Below are 23,682 nucleotides of genomic sequence, written 5' to 3'. Positions count from 1 at the left end.
CCCTAATGATCATGTCCATCCATGAACCATAAGAAAAATTAGCTTAGGGTATTCATCTAATTGTTCTAAAGTGATGTTTATCTGTTTGAGACAACAAAGAAAATAATTAGCTGGTTTAAATACACTCTTTCTGATCTAACCAACATTATTTGGAATGAAATGATACGAGACAATTGCATGCCCATCATGAAAGCAATTCCTACTCAGTTCTTTCTACAAACAAAACATCTATAACAGAGTGGAGAATCAGGGAAAGAGATTCATGTAATGGGATAGGAAAGGTAGGAAGGTCAAACAGTAACTTGCTGGAAATTTAAATATTCACTTACTTTTTTGGTGCACTTCTTGACAGTGTTGATTAATTCTTGCATTACTAGATCTACACTCTTCAAGGAAGGCCCTTTCAGTTTTACAATCTGTTTCTTGACTATTGCTTCAAATGCCATGTCTGGAGTAAACAACCCTGTCCTGAATGAAAGAAACAAAGTATAATTTTAGGTTTTAAAAATTGAGTATATCCAATAATCTTTGAAAAATATTTTTAATACTACTAAGCCATAAGTTCCCACCTATAGAATGTTAATATTATATAAAAACAGTGCCTAAAGTGTTCTCATGGCATATAATGTGATTGTTAACTTATATTTAACTAAAATTTGTCTCACTTCACTGTAACAGTAGGTTACATATTAATGGATTCAACCAATGTCAGATCAAAAATATCTGAAAAAAAGTATCTGTACCGAATATGCATAGGCATTATTTTAAGCATTATTTTCTAAACAATACAATATAGCAATCTTTTACATATAGCCCTTACAATGTATTGGGAATTGCAAATAATCTAAAGATAGTTTAAAATAAAGGGTATTTCAAAAGGTTCATGGAAAACAGGATTAAAAGATGTTTGTTTTGGTGCAAAAAAAATTGAAATCCTTGCTTAACTTTTACATTTTCCATGAATTTTATGAATAACTCTCAAATATATACAGAAAAATGTGTGTGGTTATATGAAAATACTTTTTTTATATAATAAACTTGAGTATAAAAAGATTTTGGTATCCAAGGTGGGGTTCTGGAGCCAATCTCCTATAAACTACTGTGTTAAAATAGAAATAATGTCCTAAGCTTAAATTCCTATTTCTAAAGAATTCTAAAAGCTATCCTCCTTTGTCTTTTATGGAACAGCAAGTGAGCCTCATTTTTTGTACACTGAAATATCAGAGTCTCTAGAATATGCAAACTATTTCTTCCAAGAGAGCTACATTACAGAAAGTTTGAGGGTTCCCAACCTGAGGTTCCAAAGGGTTGAAGAAAGAAGACAACAATGGAATCCATGAATATTAATGTTTCAAGATGCCCAAATTAAATTATAAATTTATAAAAATAACAAATGAGGACCAAAATAGCCAAATATCTTGCTTTTGGCTGAAATTAATTCAAATTGGCATCATAACAATGTTTTTCTTATGCTGAGCAGGAGCTCAGGAAGCAGGTGTGTGTGTGTGTGAGACAGAGAGAGAGACAGACAAAGACAGAGAGAGAGAGATGACCTATTTTTTTTTAAGAGGTCAAAATAGAAAAGCTACAATAGGAGGGCCTCTTCAATCCAGCATTGACTATGACTAAATACTTGCAGGCTCCAGACTTTAGCATTTGATTCTTCCCATTCCTAAACCTGGTCCCCTTTCTTTCCCACCTCTCATTATTTGATTAACTTTTTTTCCTTCAACACTCAATACTATGGTATCTCTTGGAAATTTTCTTTAACATTTCTCTTATATCAGTTTTACTCAATATCCCTCCTTATTGTTTGCTGAGCACTTGCAGTCACCTCTGTTTCTAACTATAGGAATCATAGTATATTTATATTAGAATTATAATTTCTCCACATTGGACATAGAAGAAAATCCAAACTGTTTAGTCTAATATGAAAATTTTACATGGTCTGATTGTAACCTTCTTTTGTAGTTTTGGCGTTTTCTCATTTCGTATGCTCAATATATCAATTTCCTTATATTCAAGCCAATATTTTATATCTTTGCCCTTTACTATGCTGTTCATGTCATTCTCTCCATGATTTCAGCCTGTCCAAATCCACCTGTGCTTCAAAAATAGCCACTTCCTATGGCTCTGGTCATTCTCTAGACCTACTGCTGAGAAGGCTTTCCTTCTCTGAAGCTCAAGATTCTATTTCACATGGAGTAAGCTGGGCACATATTTTAGTCCCAATACTACACTGGTACAAAGAGCTGTTATCCTACTTATCTTGGCTTGCTCCACAAGGACTGTCTCCCTCCCTATTCCATAGTTGGCAATGAGGCAACCAAGAAAAGAATAGAAATAAAAGCATCTTTTTGAATCCAAGATGGCTTTTATTATTTAAATGTATAACAGAATCAAATGCAAAAATGTTTTAACTAAGTATAATTAAAGGGCCTAAATATTCATACCACTAGCTGGCATTTTACTCAGGTCTTTGTTCATTCCTTATTATCTTATAGGCAAATTCATCCCAGAATAATAACAACCAATCTTTTCAGTTGACATATGTATAAATCAGAAATCTACAACTCTGAATTACTGAGCTTTTGCAGCTTTATCCAACAAAAATGTATTTGGTAAGGAGTTTTGCAAGGTAAGTAAAAGCACTTCATTTGATTCCATTAATAATACTTTATGACCCAAAAAATGTGATTTGGTTCCACTGCATTTATCAGAACAACATATTCAAACACTAAAGTCAACCCAGCTCAATAAAAAGACTGTTTCTACAACAATGTATTTCTGAATTGATGGAAAAGAATAGGCGACTTAGAAATCCTATAGACAATGAGAAAAAATATTGGATTTGGTTTTAGATGTTTTCTCCTTTATACTTTGCAAATTCTTATTTACCCATACTATTTGGGACCCCTGCAGCAGATTATTTAAATGGTAAAGTGACTGAAAATTCACACTTCATAACTCCTTTGGAAAATCACCTATCACATGCATATCAATGTCAAACTTTTCACTCTCAAAGTCAAGCTTTGTCTGATCTTAGCACAGTCTCAACTTGATCCTGTGGCAGAAGCTGAACTACAACTGACAACAGGGACAGGATACCTCCTTCATATGAAAGAATCTAAGAACGAGGCAATCTAAGTTTCATCACCTTGAATTCAAGACTCTTCAATTTAGAATATGCTCATTAAATGATGCTTGACCTTCTGTATATGAATTTAAGAAATATGTGCTTTCAAATAATTGTTTTTCTTATCATAATTCTTTAAAGAAAGTATTATAGACTAAATGTTTGTATCCCTCCAAAAATGTACACATTGCATCTTTATCCCTCAATGTGATACATTGTGATACTGGGAAGTACTTAAGTCATGAAGGTTGAGCCCTCATGAATAGGACCAGGACCTTATAAGAAAAGGCTAGCTAGCTCTCCCCATGCGATAGAAAGATACAATGAGAAGTCAGCAGTCTGCAAACCAGGAGAGAGCCCTTACCAAAACCTGTCCAAGTTCCTACCCTGATCTTGGACTTTCAACCCCAAGAAGTGTGAAAAACAAACTTCTATTGCTTTTAAGCCAGCCAGTCTATGGTGATCTGTTTTATCAGCATGAACAGACTAAAATAGAAAGTAACTTGGAATAATCTCACTTTAAACAAAAGGAAATTTAGGTGTAAGTTCCACCCCATCCCACTCTTCCAGCTCATATTCCTCTGGTCCTTTATTCCCATTCCTGAGACCAATCAAAATGCAAGACTCTTGGCTCCATGAAAACAAGCTGCACTTTCCCACCTCTGCACCTCAGCTCATGCTACACCTGCCACTGAAAAGCCCTTCTTGTTGCCCTTTATCCTCAACAACCTCCATTCCATCATCTCACACTCACTCTCACTATGTCACTACTCACCTCAGCCACATGCACACACACATATCAAAGCACACGTGTACACCCAACATATGTTGGCCTACGGAAATCATTCTCTCAACAGGCAAAAGTTCAACTCAGAAGGAACCACCTTCATTAATCTTTCCAAATCCTGCTCCACAACTCTAGTCAAAATGAACTTTCTCTCTGTAAGTAATGATTACTTATGAATATGTCAGGCTTCATTCACTAAAATAGAAGGCTTTGGTGGACAAAATCTTGCTCATCTTTGAACTCTGTTGTACAGAGAATAGTCTGTGAGCACAGCAAAAACTACAGCAATACAGGAAACTGCCATTGAACCCAAACTATGATCTCCTATTTCTTCGGCCCACCCTTGTAGTCTACTCTGCTTAGACGATAAAAAGGCTACTTTGCTGGCAATTTATAAAAATTAACTTTTTTGGTAGCTTGAACTGGAGACAAAGAAAATGTGAATCACTTGCCTGATACCATGTATGTTTTTGATTGCATAGCTTATTTCTCTTCTCAATTCTTTCTCATTGAACTCCATCTGCAGATGCAAAATGAGCCATAGTTATGACACTTAATTCTTTTGAATAATAATATTGTTTAATATTATAAAATGAGAATAACTTGAGTTAGTTATTAATAAATGGATACTCATGTCTCTCTGAACCTAAACCCAGATGGTCAAAACATCTGTTTATATAAAGTTCAAGGCAGCATAGAACACTAGGGATTTCTGGGAGTTTCAGTGTAACAGATTTTAACTGTATAATATATAAGGAATGCTATGCATAAAGGATGCCTTCTGGGCATAAATCTAACCATGCATTTGCTTCTTTTGCTGAATATAGCAAATTTGAGAACACAAGGAAGACTGTCACCTGATGTGCAGCAGCAGTGCAGCTGTCCTAGAGAAACAGTGGCCATCTTTTCTCCCTGGCCATTTTAACCTCCTGAGTTCAAGGCCTCTTTATAAAAGGAAATTAATAAAATTTCATCAAGCCAACACAGGACAGATTGCTGTATAAATATTTCCCAGAAGTCCTAGGTACCATAAATCTACTTGGAAGTAGGATCAAAGTGTGTTGGAATTTAGACATAGAAGGGGTATCCAGAGAACATCAGGTCCAGCCCTCACTCCTGAGATTCAGCTCCATCCAGCCCCTTCATCTGCTTATTTCCTCCCTCACAATTTGTACCCTAGAACCATGAACTGCTTTAGGTCTCTACCCACATCCTGTGGCTTCCCAGCGCAGACGCTTTATTGTTCCTCCCTTTCTTTCTGGAATACCCCTCCCCTACTCCACCCCTTCCTGTTAAACTAGCTGCTCATCCTTCCAGACTTAGATCAGCAGCCTGGCTTCTTTACACACTTGAGCTGGGATTCACGGCTGTGAGCTGGGTTTCCATGGCACCCTGTGCTGAGGCTTATCATTTTACTTAGCACATTTTAATGTAGCTATCTATTTACCCATCTGCCTCCCACACCAAGACATAAACATCCACTTGGTTGTATACGAGGCAAGTAGCGTAGTCCCTATTGCTACTTGGCCACCTTACTGGACATTTCACACTTCGTAAGTCCAAAATAGAGCTCTCAATTCACACCTCCACACACGCAAAACTCTTCCTCAGTTTCCCTCATCTGATCGGCACCATCACTCATCCAACTGTGAATGGAAAAACTTTGGGAGTCACCTCAAGTCTTCTCATTTTTTTCATCACCCATATAAATCCAAGCTCTCTTGATTGGCCTTACTTCCAAAAACCCCCAAAGCCAAACATTCTAGATGTATGGATGGCTACATTACTATCTATCTTGTCTTGTAAGGTCACTTATACTGGGAAGCCAAAGAAGTTTAAGCTTCAGGTTTTCTCCTTTGTATAAGATCTCTTCTAAGACTCTATGCTTAACTGGGTACTTAAAATTTTGTATTCTACTTCTTTAAGGAGGCTTCCAAGATTGTAGAAGCTTGAAAACCCAAGAAAGTGGATCCATCCTGGATCTATCCCTACCATATCCCTTGACTATTTTCATACCCCTTTATAATCCAGCAGCCATAATTCTCTTAAAATTACCAATGAAATCTGATCATACTCCCTGCTTAAAACACTCTGGTAACTCCCCACTGTTAAACATAAACATTTTACCTCAACTCAAAAACCTTACTTGAACTGGGCACTTCCTTCCTCTCTAAATTCATTTCTCAACCTTCCCCTTCGTCAGCTGTGCACCAGCCACATCTGCTCTTCACCTGCCATTATCAAGTCTGATTTAGGGCCTTGCACAAGGATACTTCTTCTGCCTTGAAACAACCCCTTCCCCTAGAGCTTTATATGGCTGACCTCTTCATGTCCTTGTGATCACGCCCCTACTCATGAGAATAGCCATGAGCACTTCATTTAAAGTGCTTCACCTAGCCCCTTTCTCACAGTATGTTACCTTAATAGAATTTGTTAATCTCTTATTTTGTCTACATATTTATTTTCTGTCTTTCCCCACAAGACACGTAAAAATATTTTATGTCTTCATCATGGCATTCTAGAACTTTGGCACTTAATAGGTACTCAGGAAATATTTTTAAATTAAGTAAACAACAAGTAAACATCATAGGAAACTCAATTAGTATTTCCTTGAAATAATTTGAAATGTAGTTAAATCTCATTAAATAAAATCAGGAACATGAGTAAGAAAATATTTCTTGAATTTCATTACCAGAGTAGAAATTTTGTTCAAAGAACTTTCTTAGTCTCATACCACTCACAAGAGATTTGTAAAACAGAATATGAAAATTAAATGAAAGAAAAGGTGACATTCAGTACAAACCTTTACTATCTCAAAAGGAAAGCGTTCATGGAAAATACGATTGATTTTAGCACCACCTGAGAGCTCCAGAGTATCTACTTGATCCCCTGACCCTTCAATTCTTTTCTCAAAGTCCACAGCAAATTGCTGAACCATCCTGCAATTGTGAGAGAGAACAAATTCACGTTAAGTTACAACCCTTTGCATGCCTCATTTTATTCTACTGTGGCAATGCCTTTAGAATTCTTTTCCTGGTGTTCTTAGCGGCACCTACTGGCAGAGTTATTGTACTCTCGAACTCAAAATGTGACTGTGGCATAAACAACATCAAGATTTATTTTAAACATTTAATTATAGTAAATATGTGAAACATCCTTGACTTGAAATGCACCCATTTGATCCATTTGGTTGCAACCATGAAATGGTATTTAAATAGTACTTGAGTTGAAAATTAAATGTAAACCATAAAACTTAATGTAGAATAATAGTCAAACGAACCTCAGCTATGACCCCACACTTGCCTCATGTCCCAGATGTTCCAACTGAGTCCCCTAATACTTCATGAGCTACTCGTTCTTCCCCCATATCACAGTCTTGGTCTCTCCTGCTTGTCCCTGAGGCTCGTCCTATGTGATCTGAGGGTTGGCTATAGCCTCAGGGTTATGTTCAAGCCTTTGGTTCTAGCCTACAACCCAGACATAAACAATGGGCCCATAAGCCCAATGGTCTACTGGACGTTTATTTCGTTTTAGCTGCTTTAAATTCAATATACCTAAAACTGCACCCCTCAACTCCTGCTACTCCTAAGACTGTTGATTCTCCTGCATTTCTCAATTTCCCCTCCCACTCAAGGCAGAACTCTGGGGCATCCTGCACTCCTCCACTCCATCATGCTGCACTGCAAGGAGCCACCTGGTGTTGATGCTTCTACATCCTTCCACTATCTCAAACCACAGCCTCTTCCTATTCATACCCAATGATACAGCCTGGTCTCAGTCTTTAGAAGTTCCTCCTGGGATTTCTGAAGCCCCTCTAAGTGACCATTCTGCTTTCAGGTTTATCCCTGTCAAGGTCAGACCTCACTTTGCCCAAACAATACAAACCTTAACTCCTAGGCCCCTCTACAACTAGCTTTTGTCTCATTTTTCAAGGGATCACTGCAATTTGTTAATAAAATCAAAACTCCTCAACCTAAGACTCTTGATTGTCTGGTCCTGGCTCCCTCTGCAGCCCCCTTCTTCACGACTCATTCACTTTCTAGGCAGGCCACAGGAACCCATTTGCAGTTTCTCAAATATACCAGGCCCCTGAGCTTTCACTCATCTTTCCTTGTGTTTAGAGCACCACTCTCTCTGCCTTTCGTGGGTTTGCCTGGTTAACTGTTATCCATCCTTCAAGATTCAGCTCAAGCATTCTTTCTTCCAGGAAACCTTTCATAATCCATGGCCCTGTCTACCCCTACCTTTCACCATAGCCCAGATGAAGGGCCCTTCCTTGGCTTCCTTGGCTTCCAGCATAGCATTTAGCAGAGTACATTGCCATTGCTTGCTTATCTATTGGTCACTCTCCTCAAGACAAGGACTATGCATTTTACTTACATCTCCCTGTTCACAATACAGACATTTGCCACATAACAAGGTTTTGGCAAAGAGCGACCACATATATGAGTGGCCCCATAAAATGACAAAAGAGTTGAAAAAGTTCCATCACCCAGTGATTTTATAGGTGTTGTAATATACTACTCATATTTTGTAGTTTTCCTGATGTAAATGTACTGCCAGCATATATGATAATATACAGCACATAATACTCAATAATGATAATAAAAGACTCAGTAATGATAATGATACTGATAATGATACTCAATAATGATAATATAAGACTATATTACAGGTATATGTATTTATTATATTGTTATTATTAGAGTATACTCCTATTTATTAATTTAAAAAGTTTACTACAGAACAGTGTGCCATGTTACAATATCAGCAGCCTCTCACATCTCATATTTACCAAGTCTCTTGATTGTATCATCTTCATCTCATGCTTCATTTACTCTCGTGTTTTTTTGTTCAGTACAGTCGTAGGAGCAATAAGGTATATGTATGCTAAATAACTTAGGTGTGTAGGAGGCCAAACCATCTGGGTTTGTGTAAGTAAAGTGAAGATGTCTGCACAGTGACAAAATAGCCTAATGAAGAATTTTTCAGAATGTATCTCTTATTGTAATTAAGCAATAAGATATTTATCTTATAATAAATAAATAAATATCTGCTCAGTGACAAAAATGAATTACCTTAAGGTGATTGCTTAAAGAAAAACAAACAAAATAATTGAAAACAACTATTTCCAATCACGATTACTAGGTTTAGAAGCTCTAATTCTGACATATTAGAACCTCTTTAAATTCAAAATCAACAGAAAAATTCAAACCATCTAAATTATCTTTTTATTGTCTTTCATCAAAATCACAGGTGAATTAAAAGTAAGTAGGTCAGAAAAAAAATAAGGCAATTGGGTTTATCTATGTTCATGTCTATGCTAATATTGTTTAAAACCCCTGGAATGGTAAATAATGTGGCATATGCACTGAAGCAGTAAGAAATTTTGGAAAATTTGTCTCCAACCCTTCTTTTCCCATATCCTATATGCCAATTACCTGGCCCACTTACTGATCCTAAAAGAAGCTGTGCCCCCCTCTCCTTCCACCTAACAAACTCTTCTCATAGTCCCAAATATGATTTTCTCTGTGAACTCACATTTTTCCTTGCATATAACTGCTTTCTCATCAAGCCTCCCTTAACATTTTGTGTTTTCCACAAACAGCATTTATCCATTTTAACCCAGTTAGCTGCTTAGATGTCTGTTTTATCTTGCTCTGCTATGATTTCTTCTTGAGGACAAAAATCTTGCTCATTGTTGAATCCCTGATAGACAACACAGAACCAGACACTGAGTAAAGTGCACAATGACATTAGAGGAAGGAGGAAGAAATGAAGGTAGAGAGGATGGTTGAAGGCAGGAAATAAAAGAGAGAAAAGAAATAGGTTAGAAAGAATAGGGCCATATGATGGAGATGATCCTGTCCTCAACAAGTTAGAATCCAGCTATTAAAAATTTTGGGTGCAATTAAGTCACAGAAGCAAGACTCAATCTTTGCAAGGAAAGCGGTTGAAGAGAGACATTAAGATAATGACTTAGAGCCTAAAAAGACAAATAACTTTAGTTTCTTTATAATTTGTAGAGTTTTTATAAGAGCTCAAACAAGATTAAGAAAGAGTTATATCCAAGGGAACTTCCTTTGTATGATCTCATCTGTTCTTTTTTTTTTTTTTTTTTTTTTTTTTTGAGGATGCTATTTAAATGACTTGAATAGTAGGCATTTGGTATAGCAGTTAAGATGCTACTTAGGACAGCCCACATCCCATATCAGAGTGTCTGGGTTCAAGTCCCAGCTCCACTCTCAATTCCAACTTCCTGCTAATGTATGCCATAGGAGCAGCAGTGATGGTTCAAGTACTTGAGTCCCTGCCACCCCCATAGGATACCTAGAACCTGTATTGAGTACCTGGCTCCTGATTTTAGCCTAACCAAGCCCCAATTGTTGCAGGCATTCCAGGGGGTGACCTAGTGAGTGAGATATCTGCCCCACACATGCACACACTTTGTGTGTGGGTGTATGTCTTTCCAATAAATTTTAAAAATTTAAAATAATAAACTCAAAATTTAGAAATCTCATTGCAAATACATGAATTATATCATGCATTTTTAACATCAACTTAGAATGTTTTGACTGCAAGACTGCAGAAGGACAAAGACCATAAAAAGCATCAAATTTCACCTTTGGAGGTAGACCGCCAGTGTCTTGGAACCTAAGCAGAGTAGAGGGGCCTCCTGGCTGAGAGGGACCTGAATATAAGCTAGAGCTTATATAAGGAACAGATGAGTGCAGAAAGGGTAAAAGGAGAAAATAAAAACAGAAGATGTTAAGGGACTGGTAATTCTGCTGCCCTACCCCCAAGATCCCTCAGGGATAAATCTAGCAACACAGGGATAAAACATGAAGATCATGAAGGAGTAAAAAGATGTTTGGTAGTTCTTATATTTGCATATTTAAATAGATATGTTCAAGATCACTAGCCATCAGAGAAATGCAAATCAAAACCACAATGAGGTTTCACCTCACCCTGGTTAGAATGGCTCACATTCAGAAATCTACCAACAACAGATGCTGGCGTGGATGTGGGGAAAAAGAGACACTAACCCACTGTTGGTGGGAATGCAAACTGGTTAAGCCACTATGGAAGTCAGTATGGAGATTCCTCAGAAACCTGAATATAACCCTACCATACAGCCCAGCCATCCCACTCCTTGGAATTTACCCAAAGGAAATTAAATTGGCAAACAAAAAAGCCATCTGCACATTAATGTTTATAGCAGCTCAACTGACAATAGCTAAGACCTGGAACCAACCCAAATGCCCCTCAACAGTAGACTGGATAAAGAAATTATGGGACATGTACTCTATAGAATACTATATAGCAGTAAAAAACAATGAAACCCGGTCATTTGCAACAAGATGGAGGAATCTGGAAAACATCATGCTGAGTGAATTCAGCCAGTCCCAAAGGGACAAATATCATATGTTCTCCCTGATCAGTGACAATTAACCAAGCACCAAAAAGGAAACCTGTTGAAGTGAAATGGACACTATGAGAAACAGTGACTTGATCAGCTCCTGTTCTGATTTTCTGACTGTTGATGTACAATTTCTTTTATTTTATTTATTTATTTTTTTGACAGAGTGGATAGTGAGAGAGAGAGAGAGAGAGAGAGAGAAAGGTCTTCCTTTTTGCCGTTGGTTCACCCTCCAGTGGCTGCTGTAGCCGGTGCGCTGCGGCCAGCACATCACGCTGATCTGAAGCCAGGAGCCAGGTGCTTCTCCTGGTCTCCCATGGGGTGCAGGGCCTGAGCACTTGGGCCATCCTCCACTGCACTCCCGGGCCATAGCAGAGAGCTGGCCTAAAGAGGGGCAACCGGGACAGAATCTGGCGCCGACACAGGGACTAGAACCCGGTATGCCAGCACCGCAAGGCGGAGGATTAGCCTAGTGAGCCGCGGCACTGGCCTGTTGATGTACAATTTAATACTTTATCCCTTTCATTATTTTTTTTTTGTTCTTGTTAATACTATTTTGAACTCTGTAATTAACACACAATTATTCTTAGGTGTTAAATTTTAACTGAAAAGTGATCCCTGTTAAATACAAGAGTGGGAATAACAGAGGGAGGATATGTACAATTTGGGACATGCTCAATCGGACTTGCCCCAGATGGTGGAGTTAGAAATGTGCCAGGGGATTCCAATACAATCCCATCAAGGTGGCATGTACCACTGCCATCTCACTAGTCCAAGTGATCAATTTCTTTTTTTATCAGCTTCCTGAAGCTTTCTTTTTTTTTTTTAACTTTTATTTAATGAATATAAATTTCCAAAGTACAGCTTATGGATTACAATGGCTTTCTCCTCCCCCCCCCCCATAACTTCCCTCCCACCCGCAACCCTCCCCTTTCCAGCTCCCTCTCCCCTTCCATTCACATCAAGATTCATTTTCAATTCTCTTTATATACAGAAGATCAGTTTAGTATATATTAAGTAAAGATTTCATCAGTTTGCACCCACATAGAAACACAAAGTGAAAAATACTGTTTGAGTACTAGTTATAGCATTAAATCACAATGGACAGCACATTAAGGATGGAGATCCTACATGAGGAGCAAGTGCACAGTGACTCCTGTTGTTGACTTAACAAATTGACACTCTTGTTAGGCTCTTGTCATGAGTTGCCAAGGCTACGGAAGCCTTTTGAGTTCACCGACTCTGATCATATTTAGACAAGGTCGTAGTCAAAGTGGAAGTTCTCTCCTCCCTTCAGAGAAAGGTACCTCCTTCTTTGATGACCTGTTCTTTCCCAAGTGATCAATTTCAGTGCACAATTGATCATACTGATAGGTCTAAGAGTCAAAGGGATCACACAAACAAGACTAGTGTCTGCTAATACTAACTGATAGAAATAAAAAGGAGAGAACAATCCAACATGGGAAGCGGGATACACAGCAGACTCATAGAATGACAGATGTCCTAAACAATACTCCGGCCTCAGAATCAGCCCTTAAGGCATTCAGATCTGGCTAAAAAGCCCTTTAGGCATGGAAAGCCAAGACACTCAGGCAAACAAAACAAAACAAAACAAAAAAAAAAACTAAAGGAACGATCTCTACTAGTGAGATCCCAGTAGAAAGAACGGGCCATCAAAGAAAGAGGTACCTTTCTCTGAAGGGAGGAGAGAACTTCCACTTTGACTATGACCTTGTCTAACTAAGATCGGAGTCAGCGAACTCAAAAGGCTTTTATAGCCTTGACAACTCATGACTAGAGCCTAGGGAGATTACTGATGCCATAAACAAGAGTGTCAATTTGTTAAGTCAACAACAGGAGTCACTGTGTACTTACTCCTCATGTAGGATCTCTGTCCTTAATGTGTCGTTCAATGTGAATTAATGCTATCACTAGTACTGAAACAGTATTTTTCACTTTATGTTCTATGTGGGTGCAAACTGATGAAATCTTTACTTAATATATACTAAATCGATCTTCTGTATATAAAGAGAATTGAAAATGAATCTTGATATGAATGGAATGGGAGAGGGAGTGGGAGATGGGAGGGAAGTTATGGGGAGAAAAGCCATTGTAATTCATAAGCTGTACTTTGGAAATTTATATTTACTAAATAAAAGTTTAAAAAAAATCAACAAAAAGAAAAAAAGAAATTCAAACCAATCCTTGCTTTCTGTGCTTTTTAATTAAATCCTTGGTTCTCCTTCCACTGAAAAATGCACACAAATAAATCACTTGAAATAGAAATATAATAAATGACATCAATAGAAGCCATTGTAAAATAAGATTACATTTTCTTCTGTATACAACCACTTGTAAAACTAAGGGCTAAGAACCCCATAGAATTATCACTGATGGTTTTACTTACTGAGTCTAATTTTTTAAAATAATTTATTTTATTTATTTGAAAGGGGCAGAATTAGAGAGAGAGAGAGAGAGAGAGAGATCTTCCATCTGCTGGTTCATTTCCCAAATGGCCACAATGGCCAGGGCACAGCCAGGAGCCTGGAACTCCATCTAGGTCACAGATATGCAGGGCAGGGCCCAACTATCCAGGCCATCTTCCATTGTTTCACCAGGTGCATTAGCAGAAAGATGGATGGAAAGTGGAGCAGCCAGAATGCCAATCAGCATTCATCTGTGAAGCCAGTATTACAGGTGACATCTTAACTGGGTGTGCTACCATTCTGTTCTTGAATCCAATTTTAAAAACACAATTGGGGCTGAGTATTCTGGCACAGCACATTAAGCCACTGCTCTCTCTCCCTCCCTCTCACTTTTTCTCTCTCCCTCCCTCTTTATCCCTCTGTGTTTCAAATAAATACATTAATCTTTTTTTAAAACCACACAAATTGGACACAGGGATGTGCAATTAGTTAAATTTATAGCAACAGGATAAGATCAATAATTGTTTTTCAGGAAAACAAAGATTCAAGGGCCACTGGGTAACACAGAAAAAGATTCATATACTCAACCTGCTTCCTCTGTTAAACCTAAAAAAGAACACAACAAATAGACCAAAGCAAAAGCGAACTGAAGGAATTCTATTAAGATGAGGAGCAAAGAAAGGCAGAAGGGACTTACTGCAGTAATGCTTTGGTCTTCCTGGTGGGGTCTTCAGGTTTGAAGTTTTTATAGGCTTCTACTTCATGTTCTATGGAGAGCAACTGTCCCTGGAGTTTGTTCCTGAAGTTTGGCAGGGTATCTCGAATGTGGTTGGTAAGTTGCTGGATGAAACAAAACAAAAACATACATGTATATAACACATTGAAGATTAACTCGTGAAACAAAAACCATCCTTCACTGTTTTCCTAATCACCCAAAATTTTAGAAACCAAAGAGACATTCAAGTTTATGTAGGCTGATAATGAGAAGTGCAACTTTGTCTTCCACGGCCCTTAGGAGATGCTCAAAAAATCTTCTATTAGAGTCACTCACTTGGGCTATCAATTTATATATGGAAAGACCATGTCAAAATGCACAAATTTTACTAAGGAGGTGGCTAAATTTTAACACATTAGCATGGATTGATTTGGATTGATTTATCAGATCACCTATCTTATGGACAAGAACCTTAAGATAGGATATGGTAGAAATGAAGGAAGAGGCCGGCGCCGTGGCTTAGCAGGCTAATCCTCCGCCTTGTGGCGCCGGCACACCGGGTTCTAGTCCCGGTCGGGGCGCTGGATTCTGTTCCGGTTGCCCCTCTTCCAGGCCAGCTCTCTGCTATGGCCCGGGAGTGCAGTGGAGGATGGCCCAAGTGCTCAGGCCCTGCACCCGCATGGGAGACCAGGAGAAGCACCTGGCTCCTGCCTTTGGAACAGCGCGGTGCGCCGGCCACAGTGCACCAGCCGCAGCGGCCATTGGAGGGTGAACCAATGGCAAAGGAAGACCTTTCTCTGTCTCTCTCTCTCTCACTGTCCACTCTGCCTGTAAAAACAAACAAACAAACAAAAAAACACCTTATTTCCAAATATTTCCAACTTTATCTTTCTGATTACATTAGTTTTTTCTTTAAGAGTTTTTTGTTTTGTTTTGTTTTGTTTTTAGTTTCAGGTGTGAAAGTTGTAATATAGAAACAGTGTCACCAGTGCTAAACATATTGGTAGAATATTATGGTTTTTACATGACAAACCAGTGCTCCTTCTTTAAAACATATGTGTATGTACATATATGTGTGTGTGTGTGTATGATACAACACAACCATAGTGCTGCCCCCATAGCTTCCAAATATGCCTTTACCCTTATAAGTATAAATTTCCAGTAGTCTATGTAGAATTATTTAAAATAGAAGTATACAAGAGATCTAGGATGGCTGAATAGAGTCCAGTCACTCCAACTTCAGCTGCCTTGGAGTATGAAAAGAACAAAGGAAGGACTACATTGCTAGTCTTCTGACTGATGGAAACTTTCAGTGAAGAAGTGAAAAAACAATGAAGACTTCATGGGACAAAAGGAGGGGTCATGACCCTTGCAACAACAGGGCTGTAACAATTAATTAGAAACCTCTCAATTCCACTGGAATCTACCCTGTGGACCTAGGTAAGAAGCTAGCTGTATTCCACCTCTCTAGACTCATACCCTCCAGAGCAAAGTCTCCTATACACCTGTAGTCATCCTGTAGGACTGCAGCAGGGCTCAGTTCATATTCCCTAGTCCTAGGACTAGGGTTTTTGGTGTTGTAAGCCACAGTACTCTCCTTGCAGGACCTGAGGAAGGGTACAACCTCATCACACAACTCTAGAGGCACAGAAATTGGTGCCATAAACCCCAGTATTACTCAAGTTTATCAGTGGGACAAGAGGACAACCACCTTTGTCTCCCTCAGCACCAAGAACAAGGTCCTGGCTATCATGATCCCCAGGGAGTCTGACACCAAACTCTCTGTAAACCGAAGATACATACCCTGGGAAACCCATATTCATCTCAAAGCCACACTTCCATCCCTAGGAACAGCAGCAGAATAAACCACTTTGTCACTTATAGACACACCTGTGACACTGATTAAGACAAAAGAAATCGCTCAGAGCCTGCACTCTGGAGCTCACCTAGAACCAAAGCCAAAGCAACAAGCCAAGTAATACCCTGCATTCCACCTAAACCATAAATTCTTTTTCAATAAAACCTACTCCATAAAGAAGAAGGGACAATTATACCAGATGTGCAAATATGAATGTAGGGACACAGGAGACTTGAAGAAGTAAAGGAACATTCCTCAAATTATAAAGGCTATATATCACAAGCTAATTGAGTGGGGAAATTTTGAAAGCATTTCCTCTCAGATCTGAAACAAGACAAAGATTTCCACTTTTTCCACTCTTATTCAATATTGTATTGGAAGTTTTAGCAAGAGCAATTATGGAGGAGAAAGAAATAAAGGCATAAAAATTAGAAAAGAGGAAGTCAAATTATTCATGTTTGTAGATGACATGATGCTGTACATAGAAAAACATAAACATTCCACTAAAATTTAAAAACCAATTCAGTAAAGTTGCAGGTTACAAAATAAACATACAAAAAACTACTGTTTTTTTGTATGCTAATGATGAAAGGAAAATCAAGAAAGAAATCCCACTCACAATAACTACACAAAAAATAAATAATTTAGGAATAAATTTAACCAAAGAAATGAAAAGATCTTGGGGCCGGTGCTCTAGTGTAGTGGGCTAAGCCTCTGCCTGTGGTACCAGCATATCATATGGGCACCAGTTCTAGTCCCAGCTGTTCCTCTTCCAATCAGCTCTCTGCTATGGCCTGGGAAAGCAGCGAAAGGAGACCCAAAAGAAGCTCATGACTCCTGGCTTGAATGGGCCCAGCTCTGGCCATTGTGATCATTTGGGCAGTGAACCAGCAGATCTTTCTCTCTGTCTCTCTCTCTCTCTGTAACTCTCTCTTCTCAGCTAAATAAATAAATAAATAAAATCTTTAAAATATGTTGACTTAAAAAAAAAAGGGAGGGGCCAGCGCAGTGGTGCAGAAGGTAAAGTCACCGCCTGCAGTGCCAGCATCCCATATAGGCACTGGTTCACGTCCCAGCTGCTCCACTTCCGATCCAGTTCTCTGCTATGGCCTGGGAAAGAGGTAGAAGATGGCTAAAGTCCTTGAGCGCCTGCACTCATGTGGGAGACCCAGAAGAAGTTCCTGGCTTCTGGCTTTGGATCAGCACAGCTCCAACCATTGCAGCCATCTAGGGAGTGAACCAGCAGATGAAAGACCTCTCTTTCTCTCTCCTCTCTCTCTCTCTCTCTCTCTCTCTCTCTCTCTGCCTCTGCCTCTGCCTCTCTGTAACTCTGCCTTTCAAATAAATAAGTAAATTATTTAAAAAAGAAGTGAAAGATCCCTGCAATGAAAATTATCAAACATTGATGAAACAAATCATCAAGGACACAAAAAAAGGAAAGATATTCTTTACTCATTGATTGGGAGAATCAATATCATTAAATGTCTATACTACCTAAAACAACCTATAGGTTTAATGCAATCCCTATCAAAATATCAACATCATTCTTTACAGAATTAGAAAAAGCACAGGCAACAGAAGCAAAACTAAACAAATCAGACTATGTCAAGCTCCAAAGCTTTTGCACAGCAAAGGAAATGATCACTAGAGTAAAGACATCTAACAGAATGGGAAGAAATATTCACAAACCACTTATCTGACAAAGGATTAATATGCAGAATATACCAGCAACAACTTATAAAACTCAACAACAATAAAACAACCAATCCAGTTGAGAAAAGGACAAAGGACTTCAACAGACTGCTCCACAAAGAATAAATACAAACACCCAACAAATAAGTGAAAAAATGTTCAACATCACTAACCATCAGGGAAATGCAAATCAAATCCACAATGAGATATCACCTCACCACTTCATAATGGCTAAAATCCAAAATATAGAGAATAACAAATGCTGGCGAGCATGTGGATAAAGTGGAACACTTATACACTGTTGGTGGGAATGTAAATTAATACAGCCACTGTGGAAAACAGTATGGAGATTTCTTAAAAACCTAGACTTGTCATATGATCCAGCAATCCCACTATGAGAATATAGCAAAAAGACTTGAATGTAATGTATCAAGAGATACCTGCACCACAATGTTTATAGCAGCCCTGTTCACAATAGCCAAAATTTGAAATCAACCAATGTGTCCATCATGAGATGAATGGATAAAGAAAATGTGGTGTATGTAAACACTATGGAATATGATTCAGCTATTAAAAAAGATTGAAATTCTGTCATTTGAAGCAAAATGGATGCAACTGGCGGACATCATGTTGAACAAAATAAGTCAAACACAGAAAGACAAATGCCACATGTTCTCTCTTATATGTGAGAGCTAAAATTAAAAAAAAAAGACATGCTTATGTGTATTTACTGCATATTTTACTGTATATTTTACTGCAAATGTACTTTTATAAAACTTTGTTTTATATCTTCGTCAAACCAGTGGTTAAGAATTTTATAGCACTATAGTTTTAATGATTTGAGATTACTTTTAAAATTTATTATATGGGTGAAATGGTCATTTTTTCATTCAACTATTGTTTATAGCTATTTTCTATATTCTTACTAGACTAGGGTTTTTTTGTTTTATTTTATTTGGTGAAGCATTAAGTCTTTTATTATAATGTGAATTTAAAATTTGCTATCAAAAAGTGAAAAAGAAGGAAAAAAAGGGGGAGGAGGGAGGGTGAGAGGGAGAGAGGAAAGGAGAAATGGAATATCATTATATTCTTAGAACTGTATCTATGAGCTATATAGAATCTGTCAAAAATTAATTAGAAATTTTAAAAGAATTATTTTTATACATAGAAACACACAAAATAGAAAATAAAAAAATTAAATAGGAAATTTCAGAAACAATTCATAAATTAAAAAAACTAAAATAAGTGGAATGCTATTCAGCAATAAAAAGGAACATGATAAATACCAGAAAAGGCATAAACAAAAAAAAGGATACAACTAGTTTTTATTTTCTAAAACTTCTTCAATTATTTTGCCTAAATAGTTCAGACACAATGTCACATATTGTGACAGCTTCTACTGATACCTTCAAGAAGCTAACAATCAGAACGAAACTGTTCGATTGGCTGATTAAGTTATAGATAAGAGTTTTTTTGTTTTTGTTTTTGTTGTTTTGTTTTGTTTTGTTTTGTTTTTGACAGGCAGAGTGGATAGTGAGAGAGAGACAGAGAGAAAGGTCTTCCTTTTTCCCGTTGGTTCACCCTCCAATGGCCGCTGCGGCCCGCGCATCTCCCTGATCCGAAGCCAGGAGCCAGGTGCTTCTCCTGGTCTCCCAAGCGGGTGCAGAGCCCAAGCACTTGGGCCATCCTCCACTGCCTTCCCGGGCCATAGCAGAGAGCTGGCCTGGAAGAGGGGCAACCGGGACAGAATCCGGCACCCCAACCGGGACTAAAACCCGGTGTGCCGGCGCCGCAAGGCGGAGGATTAGCTTGTTAAGCCATGGCGCCGGCTTAGATAAGAGTTTAAGCAAAACTTACGAGAATATTTGTGAGGAACATGGCTCACCATACAAAGTCAACATAATTAAAACTCAAATGACAATGACACAACTCCAATAAGGGTGGAAAATATGTAACCAAGGAAGAGAAGTATACAGTACATGGTGGGAAGAAGGGAGGCAGAAGATCCAAATTTATTTATTTTGGGGTAAGAGGTTATCAGGAAAAGCTTCTGAGATGACTGGCAATAGAATTTACTGTTTGGAAAAGTTTAAGGTACAAATTAAATCATTCCTAAACAAAACCAGATAACATTTTCAACAGAAAATCTAGCCTAATCATTAGAGTGATATTTTAAGAACAGATTCCTAGAGATCACTGTTACAGATCTACACAAGCTCAGCTTCTTAAGGTAACTACATTTTGTGAGTGAATGCACACTCAAATGTACATCCCCTATTCCTTGTTTCCGAGTACATGTTTCTGCTTTCATCATTGTTCTTTCAATAATATTAAGGTGACTTTTATTCACTAAGAATAATAACAGTATGGCTCTAAGTATCTATAAGCATTGTTTAATTTCTATCATTTAACCTAAATGTCTTGTGTTTGGAAAAAAAAAAGTGAATTAAAAATAAGAATTATGAATTCCAATAGTTCTCTCGTGTGTCATAATGGTTCTTGTTGCTTGAAAGAACATTTTTACCTGATTTAGGACCTTCTGCAGGTGTGGGGTCCCCATTCGATCAGCAATATGTCTGTAAGCCGGGTGGGAAAGGAAAAACTTCCTCTCTGCCAGCATGGCCGCTTTGATGTCCTTCTTCCCGTCTATGTCCTTCTGGCTTCTGTTTACCACCCCCACGTAACCTGAAATGAGGCACAAGCTATGGAGTTTAGCACACTTTCTGTGCTTCCTCTAGGAATTGCCATGCTCTCAGACTGAACGAAAATAAGATCAGTTTAAGACTGAGTTCATTTACAACAAATTTTTTCATTTATGAAATTAAATAGGCTAATGGTAATTATTTTAGCATAATCTTAACAATGTTTTCCTCCTTAAAAATCTCTGCACATTTTACAGAATATGTGTCTCACTGGTTGTGTCATAATACAAAATTACCTAAAAAGTTTGTGGAAAAGTGGAACATTAAAAGTTAAGTTCATTTTGGTGCCCAAAATTCTGAAATATATGCATAATATTTCATAATACTTGTTTTTCCACAAACATCTTGAAGTATTTGCATATCAGACTTACAACAGTACATTGATGAATATTTATAACCCTCCTTCAAACCCCTTCCTTTCCTGTTTCTTTTCTTTCTGTTAGTTTGAGGAATAGTTCTCCCTTTGGATCTTCACTTGAATACTGTGCCACTACATAAAAAGATAATGAATGATAAACTTGTTCCTCTCGACTAAGTGGCTTCCCAGTCATTTCTCAGCCCTATCATCCATGGAAGTGCTGTGTACATCACAGTACATTACCCCTGCGAAGAGGCAGCAGCTTGTTCTCTAGAACATCCCTGGCATCTGTTCCTTCATCCATAAGATCCAACTTGGTGATGACTCCAATGGTTCTCAGACCTGCATGATAACCAAAGCCAGCATTACACAATTCACAGAAGACCAACAGATTTTAAAGATAGATGTCTTAATGCTAAATGTAAAGCACACAATCTTAGCCTGCTTCCTGTTCCCTCTGTCTTGCTGAGTTTTCTAATCTACTGCTACCCTGTCTAGTGAATTTCAACGTGTTGAGGAAGAGAGTTTTGAAACCATCTTTAAGAAGATACCTTTCATTACAGGAAAAAAGGATCAGTCTTACCAAAAAACCCTCTAAATATAAGCATACCTCAAAAAGTCCATGGAAAATGGCATTAAAAGGTGTTTATTTTGGGGCTAAAATTTTTGAATACATGCATGTTTCTTTCATTATATGCCTTTTCCATTCATGTTTTGAAGATGAGTCATATGCATGGATTTCAAAACTGCACCAAAATAAATTTATCCTTTAGTTTCATTTTCCATGAACTTTCTGAAGTTCCCTCATATATGAGTTTAATTTTGTATCATGTTAAGTAGAAATTACAGATCTTAATTTTGTCCCCAGGTATTCCATGTAATAAGGATGCTTTAAACTTTTCATGTATTACATGGTTAAAAGCAAATAAATAATAAGCTACACATTGACAAATGATCCATGTAAGTCACAGACCAAGAATCATTATTTATCCAGTTCTGATCATGTGAAATCAAAAAATAAGAAAATCTGCTATAGGATATCATCATCAGCTGAAATATCTTTGCCAAGTGTCACAACATTTACTGTTCCTTAGAAAAGGAAGTGTGCTTTAATGGAAAGAAGACTAAACTAGGAATTACAAAGCTTGGATTATAGTCTCAAGGCAAGTCACTTAACTATTATAACCTCAGTTCTCAATTTTCCTCATCTGTAGAATGAAGAGTTAAAAAACCATGATCTCTAAAGTTCCTTTCAGTTATAAAATAAGAACCTAGATATTTTATGTAGCACATCAAATATACATGGACACTATTTGAATAATGATCAAGTGCATTTCTCTGAATGTCCTATTAAACATGGTTATTTAAATACAGAATTATCTTTTACATAAAATTACTCTAAAATAATAATGGCAAATATTCATTAACCTAGCCATGGTTTTAAATGATTTATATGACTCAAATAATTTAGTCTTAAAAAAAAAAAACAGTCCAACTATTATCTTTTCAAGATGAGGAAGTAAAGGGAGAAAAATTAAATAACTTGACTAAGCCCATACAGTCATATAGATATGGGTCCAAACAATATAGGTTAAGAGTCTATACTTTTAATCAATATTTACTTCTCAAGTTAAAAAAAAAAAGTTTAAAACAAAAAGGTCAAGAGAATGAGAGAGGACTGCAGGAACAAAAAACTGTATAACTGGAAACCAGAAAGATGACTGCTAACTAACTTAACAGACCAGCAAATGAGGAAAGCTCAATCAAGAAACCCAACAGCAGAAACCCAGTAGCTGGATAATTTAAGTTACAGCACCTCAGAAATGCTTATGATGTGAGAGATGAGCCTGAAAACATGGAGTGAGAGTGTGGCAGTTGAGCTGAAACAGGAGCCCTATTTTACATAGCTATCACATCATGGAGATTTCCAAGGTCCATCCCCTCAGGATTGCATATGTTTATTCTTTGAATTGAACTAGAGAAACCTCTTAATTCAAGGGCAGCTGGCCCCGTCTGAGGAATCAAGAATTGAAAGATGATTAACTATATTTCTATACAATGAATAGTAATAACCTCTTTCCCAGTTGGGTTCCCTAATCTGGCTTCAAGAAACCCCATGGGAGACCAGGATAAGCACCTGGCTCCTGCCTTCGGATCAGCACAGTGCACTGGCTACAGCACGCTGGCCGCAGCGGCCATTGGAGGGTGAACCAATGGCAAAAAGGAAGACCTTTCTCTCTCTCTCTCTCTCTCTCTCTCTCTCTCTCACTATCCACTCTGCCTGTCCAAAAAAAAAAAAAAAAAAAAAAGAAAGAAAGAAAGAAACAGCTAGCTGTTATACAATTACCTTGCAAGCAAGAGACTAAAAGAACCTTGTCCAAGTAATTAGCAATTCCTATAGAAAAATAGATACTGACGTTGAGAGGAACCCCAATCAAACCAGTCCAGGTGGGCAAGCATTGTGACGCAGCAGTTTAAGCCACTGCTTGGGATGAATGCATCTCATATAGAAAACCTAGGCTACAATCCAGCCTCTGCTTCCAATCTACCTTCTGGCTAACGTATCCTGGAGGCAGAAGATGATGGCC

General features: G+C 37.9%; 1 protein-coding gene across 6 annotated transcripts in view; it reads right to left on the bottom strand.

The window, feature by feature from the left end:
• DNM3 (dynamin 3) overlaps window positions 1-23,682 on the bottom strand; it is a 707,825-nt gene that overhangs the window by 425,579 nt on the left and 258,564 nt on the right. For all 6 annotated transcript variants that reach the window (XM_062192784.1, XM_062192786.1, XM_062192785.1 and 3 more), the window contains exons 5-10: window positions 21,338-21,436; window positions 20,559-20,719; window positions 14,467-14,609; window positions 6,727-6,862; window positions 4,376-4,443; window positions 330-468 (exon numbers count right to left, since the gene is read on the bottom strand). In XM_062192784.1, the coding sequence (XP_062048768.1) occupies window positions 330-468; window positions 4,376-4,443; window positions 6,727-6,862; window positions 14,467-14,609; window positions 20,559-20,719; window positions 21,338-21,436 (746 nt within the window). The remainder of the gene's footprint in view (window positions 1-329; window positions 469-4,375; window positions 4,444-6,726; window positions 6,863-14,466; window positions 14,610-20,558; window positions 20,720-21,337; window positions 21,437-23,682) is intronic.

The sequence above is a fragment of the Lepus europaeus genome, chromosome 5 (genome assembly GCF_033115175.1).
Source record: "Lepus europaeus isolate LE1 chromosome 5, mLepTim1.pri, whole genome shotgun sequence".
In the NCBI taxonomy this organism is placed as follows: Eukaryota; Metazoa; Chordata; class Mammalia; order Lagomorpha; family Leporidae; genus Lepus; species Lepus europaeus.
This window is presented reverse-complemented; position numbering and strand designations above follow the sequence as displayed.